Genomic DNA, 7,500 nt, shown 5'->3' with positions numbered 1-7,500 from the left:
AGTACTATTTCGGGCCTAATGCATTTCACTATTCCCTCCGAAGAACGAGCATCTGATTTCGGAAGTCCCTCCCCTGAAGTACAAAACACGTGCTTAATATTTAAAATCCATTTTGACGGCGTCAAAGCGTTTTTCCGTCTCCCAGGGAGTCAGAGACGGCTCTCTCCTCGTCCGTGTTCAGCTCTCTCCGGTGGGGGAGCCACGAGGGCAGGGCGAGAGCAGCCGCAGCAGGCTAGGGGAACTGATTCTCGCGACTGCGTCTCGCGACGTGCCTCGCGCCACTCTCTGGATATCAGTCCAAAATCAAAAGGGACGGTGACAAATGATAGAGACCAAATAATTCCAATGGGATTTTAATGTGCCAGTTCTACCATGGAAGCCGTTCGTCACGTCTGGGGGGAGCTCATGTGGTTCCTCTTTGTTGTGTTTAAGGCTTTTTTTTTTCTTTCTTTTTACTAGTGAATGGATTTGAGAGACACACACACATTCACACAAACCAACCACAACAAACACACACCTTCAAGCATGTGCGCGCACAAACAGGCACGTGAGAAAAATGGTTATTAACTGAGCAACCACGGGTGCACAACCCCGACCTACGAGCAGGATTTTGGTCGGGTTATTTCATTCCCCCTCTGTTCAAAAGTCATTCTCTTTGACATGCTGCCTGTCTTTGGTACCCCCACCAGACCCCCCCCCCCCCCACCAGAGAGAGAAGCATCCTAGCACACTGTGCACCCCTCCACAGAGAGAATCACCTCACCACACACTATACACACCTCCATCAGAGAGAATCACTTCAGTACACACACACACAAAACCACCGCACACCACATAACACACACCACACACCACATAACACACCACACACCCAGAGAGGGGCTACACACCCCACACCACACACCACACACCCCACACCCCACACCACACACCACACATCCCACACCATACACTACACACTACACACCCCACACCACACACCACACACCCCACACCACACACTACACACCACACACTACACACCACACACCCCTCCACATAGAATCACCCACCACACACTATACACAGCCCAACATAGAGAACCACCCCAACACACACTATACACACCCCAAGAGAAGAGCCACCCCAACACACACTATACACACCCCAAGAGAAGAGCCACCCCAACACACACTATACACACCCCAAGAGAAGAGTCACCCCAACACACACTATACACACCCCAACAGAGTAGCAACCCAACACACACTACACACACCCCAACAGAGTAGCAAACCAACACACACTACACACACCCCAACAGAGTAGCAACCCAACACACACTACACACACCCCAACAGACAACTATGCAGAAAGCTCTGCCAGAACAGCAAAACATTGGCAGCATGTGAACGTTGACTGAGTATTGAAGACTTGCCTATGCGGGGTTGGCTCCAGAGCGAAGACGAGGCCAAGCCAATGACAGCACCCCATTAGCAACCACACACTGATGATCAGTGGTCCTATTTTCTACACCGGCTGGCTGAAAAATGGCCATGGCTCTCATTTTGATGCCTGGGGCGGTGTATATATATATTTATATATATATACACATGTTGTTTTCACTTTTTATGACCAGGCACTTTATTAGAATGTGAAACGCAAATGGGCCTCACCGTTAAAATGCCATTTGAATCTAAGTATCTAGAAATATGTCCTAGTCTCCTCCGCCTCCTGCCCTCTTCCCTGTCACTCTAACGTTGTCTCCCGGTCTCCGTCTGTCTCTCTCTCTCTGTCTCCCTCACAAGGTGGCCATTGCCCAGTTCAGTGACGACGCACGCACCGAGTTCCAGCTGAGTTCCCATGGTAACAAGGAGGCGCTGCTGGAAGCCATCCAGAGGATAAGATACAAGGGAGGAAACACCAAGACAGGTCAGGGGGACAACTGGACACGGAGTGCATGCATGGTCAATATCACTGATTTCAACCCAAACAAGAAAGGGGACCACTTCCTAGACTTTGGGTCACTTGCAATACGGCAAAAAACAGAACCACTATTCTGGACTACATAAAGTCCAGAATAAAGAGAAATATAACCAAAACAAACATATAATTGATCGCTGTGTAATTGCATTTCGGGTAAGACAGAGTGCAACAGCAATTCATTTTGCTGTTGTACTCCGTCGCACACTGAAGCATAAAAAGCCTTGATAAGGTATTAATTTGTTACAAACTATATAAATAACTGTACTACATGAAGAAAAGCAATATCCGTAACCTTTCTCTTAGTCCTAATTTGAGCCATCTTTCAAACGTAAGGGTCTGTAACCAACATTTGTGTTCAATTGCACTAAAGTCCGCTGATGAAAGTGGAGCAAAAGGCCTGGAATCGTCCCTTGAGCAATACAGGCACTTCATTCTTCCCTCCAGACTCATATACTCAATTGGTTCCCAGACCCTTTTTGTCCATAATACATGGCCTCATTTTAGTAAGCCTTAATAGTGCGCTATTCATCTTAGTGTAACTAACGTGGGATGCATTAAGTAAACAGGTATAATCCTCCTTAGCTCCACTATCTTTCAAATATAAATAAGACCATTTTAAAATGTTCCGACTAACACGACTAACTCAATTCGGTACAATGGGAGCACAACATCGACAAGGCTGCTACAATTGTGACGGAACAATTTGTTCTGCATCTGACAGATCCGTTGGATAGAAACTGGGTCTACTCGAATTAGCAGATTTTCTTTCCAGAATTCTTTCCTCATCTTGTCTGTTCCACTTGTGGTAATTGTGCGTCCCCACTGAGCACGCAGGCTGTACTTGAGAAACGAGGACAGAAACAAGTGGGGGAGGATTTGGGAGACTAGCCGGGCCAGGACTGTAACGTTATGCATATGTGTTCATTAAGGCATTAGGCCTGACTGTGTGTGTGTGTGTGTGTGTTTGGTACGTGTGTGTGTGTGTGTGTGTGTGTGTGTGTGTGTGTGTGTGTGTGTGTGTGTGTGTGTGTGTGTGTGTGTGTATGTGTGTGTGTGTGTGTGTGCGCGCAATTGTGTGCGTGTGTGTGTGCGCAATTGTGTGCGTGTGCGTGTGTGGGGGTGTGGGTGTGTCACAATGATTGATTTTCTCAAACGTAAGAATTATTTGTGCTAATCCTTAACACCGCGTCGACTGTATATTCACAGTTAGGGATTTTATGGATTTTGAGCGCGCCTGTGTGTGTGTGTGTGTGTACAGTATGTGAATCTGTGTCAGTGAGTTAGTGTTATGGATTTCCTCTGCTACTTTGAGAATTATCCTTAATCCCTGCGTGTGTGTATGTGTCAGACCAGTTGATTGACTTCCCTTATCTACAGCAGTATTACTGGTAATCCTCAACTGCTGGGGAAAATGTTCCCACAAATATATTATCCATGATTGGCCATTTCCCAGCAGTTACTGAATAAATATTCCACTTTTCCCAAAACTCCCAACCATTCTTTTGCTGTGTTACAAAGACATTATAAGAACTGTTATGGTAGTCACTATGTTATCTATACGTTGCAAGTTTAACAATATACATCAATAACACAAATATTTGTTTTGCCCTTTTAACTCCTAAATAGTCACTGCTGGTGCATATAATGGTTTGATTTATTTATCAGGACATATCAAAGGGAGAAGAATTTCATAATATAATAATATCTCCTTCAAAGTTATCCATTTTGAGTTCACACTGTTGTAAGCATACAGGTAAACACACCCATTCCCACACACACGAACGCACGCACACACACACACACACACACACAGGCACACACACACACACACACGAGAAAGAGGGGCTTTGACGCCTTCTACAGGAAAGACACAATCCCTCTCCCCTCCACCTGGTATCTCTCTGATCCGTGGTGCTCCCGCTCTGTGCCTGACTGGCTGTTGCTGTTCCACACTGACCCAGCTCAATCGGAGGCGAGGACTGCGTTGGGGAACAGATATATCACCGGTCGATAAATGACAACATGGCGGCTTACTGGCCTGCTGCCCCCCGCCATTCGTCTTGTCTGACACCTCCGGACAGAAATACACCCCAACCCAGGGCCCCGTGCCTGAGCTGTGTAGAAGGGGGTGAAATTAGGAAGAGAGGGAAGGTTTATGTGGCACACAATACGCAGCCAGTACACAATATGGGCAGGCGAGTAATGGGCCATTTGATCCATCGCCAGGAAGCTCTGCAATATCATGCATGGTTTTTTTTGGAGATCCTAAGAGCTGTGCTGAGAGTTTTCTACTTTTACTTTATGGGACAAAACACAAGTTATCAGATGATGGTGTTCAAGTGCAGCAGCAGTTTGACGCAGTTGGAGAAGTCAGCCGTGCACAGTGTCTAGAGAATCCTGTTATTAAATAAAAAGGATAAACTAATGCATAATACATGAATGACTTGGCAGTTATAGGCAGGAATAGTTCTCTGCAAAGGGACAAACAGCAAAGATGATGTTGACCGATTTTGACCCCTTTTGTTGGAGCACAGGACAGTCAAGGAGGGTGAGAGTTTGTCTAAATGCAGAGGAGGGAGTTAAACGTCTGGCTGCACTTCACTGTTCCCACATCCCAAAACAACTGTGTCCAAGTCACACACATAAAATAATATGGAGGTCGGTACTTCTGATCTGGAAGCAACTCCAAAGTGTGTGGGAGGGGGGGGTAAGGAGATGTCTGTTGGGACCCAGAACACAACACATGAATCTTATAAGCGGCTTAACAAAAGATCCTGGCCTATTTAACACAAAACATCTGTGTCTCCACAACACACGAGGGAGGGACAACATGCCGAGCCATGTCACTTTATAAGCGTAAGTGTTCCCCTGTTCCTTGTTGATGTTGGCATATCGCTTGTTCCATGATATCAATGCTGTTCCTCTTGCTCTCTTTTCCCCCCGTCGTCGAACCCCCTCCCAGGCCGCGCCATCAAGCACGTGAAGGAGTCCATCTTCACCCCAGAAGGAGGTGCGAGGAGGGGGGTCCCCAAGGTGCTGGTGGTCCTGACCGATGGCCGCTCCCAGGACGACGTCAACACCATCTCCAAGGAGATGCAGGTGGAAGGTGGGTGAGGTCGGGAGGAGGGAGAGCGGCTCGACTGGCGCTGCTAGTTCGATCCCTCACTGTAAAAAATAAAAAGTGAATTGAACTTGAGATTTCAAGGCAACTGTCTGCACAGGATTTTGGGGTTTTCATGTCAACTCAAACTTCTACGTTTTGAAGAAAATATCACACAGTTGTGCCAACTTAATTCTTATAGTTGTACCAGCTAATTTCAAAGTTGAGACAACTACGTTTTTTTGGTCAAAATAACTTGTCTTTCATAACAATGAAAGCTTCACAAATCTAGTTATACACACTAAGAATTCTAAGTCAGTATTATATTGAATCATTCATGTGTAAAAACATCCATTTTGAGTTTTTCTTACAAAGGAAATCCTATTAACAATTACACAAATAAACCAGCTTTTTCATTTTAAACCATTTTGCATGTTTATTTTTCACCATGAGGGTAATAAACAGCTTTGAAACTTAGGATGCCATAGGATTCATAGGATCCCATATGTGACATGCTGGCTCTATGCATGCAACATAAACTGGGGAGACCACGCTGTTTCAACAACAAAAAATAATTTATTTTGAAATAAATATAATAAGAAGAAGTGTGGTGCAAGTCAGTATAAATGAAAGTAACCAAAAAGGTCATGCGAAGATCAGTCCATGTGTTACAAACAAAGGAAATCAAATGCCTGGAGGAGAGAGAAGCCAGGTCTGTTGTCTGGGCAGGCTCTATATACTGCGGTCCAACCCACACCTGCTGACAATCTCCTAATTAGTAGAGAGCAACACAGGCATACAAACAGCAGCCCACCTAAATGGGATTATGTACCAAAGAAACAATCAAAAATAAATCAATCAATAACTAATCAATCCAAAACAAGTAGACACCAAGAACAACAAACCACCACCACCAGCTATCTCGACCAACACTCATACACACTACCACTCCTCTCACCCACCAGTCTCCCGACCTCCTGTCCCACAGCAAAACCGGGCCCGAGCACTTTAAGAGGGACAGGGGAGGAGTGAAATAATAACATGCATGAAATCAACCACCTATTCCCCCACCTCCGGGCGCTAACGCATGGGAAGTTGCAACCATAGGATTCAATTCTTATTTGTTTATTTTGCCAACTCAGTTTATGGAGTGAGATCAACTTTTAACCAGAAACGTTTGGAAGTTAGTTGAAACAGCTCAAATAAACAGTTTACAGTGCAACTTGTAGTTTTATATTCACTCAATGTAAAAATCATTTTAAGACCAGCAATTTCAAGTTATCGTTTTCACAGTGCTGGCTGGGAGTGAGTGTCGAGGTGTCCCGATCAAGACCCCTACCCCCCACTGCTTCCGAAGAGCTGGAGGTCACCTTGCATAGCTAGAATTAGTAGACTTATTTTCTTTCAAAAATAATTTCTGCGTTTGACAACTTTATTCATTTTATTCTAAATTACACAAAAATGTTCACCCACGCTTCATGACACAACCGGAACCATTTTAATTTTCCATTTTTCATTTTTAGAGAAAAAGGGATTACGGGATTTATTTACCCTTTGAGAAGAAATCAAACCCGACAAACATGACAAAGACATTGAGGGAGGATTTGACAATCCCTTTCAGTAAATATTGACTATCCAAATAAACTCAAGGCTGAAATACAAAGCCCATCTTCGTACAGCAGCAACAACTGAAAGCGACACCAGAAAAGATGAAACGTATTCCCTTAAAGCTGCTTTAATCATTAGCCGTTCTCCATTTTGTCTTTATTTGGAAACATGACCTTTCTTTGATCGTTGTTTTTTCCGTTGCCAGGTTACATCATCTTTGCCATCGGCTTTGCGGACGCAGACTATGGGGAGCTGGTGAACATCGCCAGCAAGCCCAGCGACAGACACGTGTTCTTCGTGGACGACCTGGATGCCGTGAAGAAGATTGAGGAGCAGCTCATCACTTTTGTCTGCGAGGCCGCCACGGCCAGTGAGTCGATGAATGCTATATTCAACAGGAATAGGAATTGGTTTCATTAAAAGAAGAGAAAGTACGACGGCTAAAGGTTGAATTGTAGTTAGATCAGTCTGTGAAGGTCAGGCTCTGCATGTCGATGAACCTCTGTCATATAAATAGAAACGTGCCTCAGGGAAAAAATGGGATGCCTAACACACGCTGAAGTGAACTTGTATTTGTTTTTACGTTTGAGAAGTTAAGAATAACTTTGATCATGCTGAAGGGATGACTAACAGAAACAATGGGTGAATCTTTTGTCTTCCAGCCTGTCCGTCGGTTCTGATGAGTGGAAACACCATGGCAGGTAAAAAACATTATTGGAATTCTCCATCTCTTGTTTCTAGAATGGCTCTTGTATATTCACGGGTGAATGCACACAATGCTGAGTCGTAATGGACGAAAGCAACAGCTGAATGAATGTATTGTAATG

General features: G+C 44.7%; 1 protein-coding gene across 1 annotated transcript in view; it reads left to right on the top strand.

Moving 5' to 3' along the window:
* col14a1a (collagen, type XIV, alpha 1a) overlaps window positions 1–7,500 on the top strand; it is a gene marked incomplete at its 5' end in the record, with an annotated part of 103,787 nt that overhangs the window by 58,867 nt on the left and 37,420 nt on the right. The window contains 4 exons of the mRNA XM_084471889.1: window positions 1,788–1,911; window positions 4,928–5,071; window positions 6,879–7,043; window positions 7,336–7,374. Of these exons, the coding sequence (XP_084328015.1) occupies window positions 1,788–1,911; window positions 4,928–5,071; window positions 6,879–7,043; window positions 7,336–7,374 (472 nt within the window). The remainder of the gene's footprint in view (window positions 1–1,787; window positions 1,912–4,927; window positions 5,072–6,878; window positions 7,044–7,335; window positions 7,375–7,500) is intronic.

This window comes from Micromesistius poutassou, assembly GCF_964030765.1.
Source record: "Micromesistius poutassou genome assembly, chromosome: 8".
Lineage (NCBI taxonomy): Eukaryota > Metazoa > Chordata > Actinopteri > Gadiformes > Gadidae > Micromesistius > Micromesistius poutassou.
The sequence above is the reverse complement of the archived record's forward strand: the minus strand, read 5'-3'. Positions and strand labels throughout refer to the sequence as shown.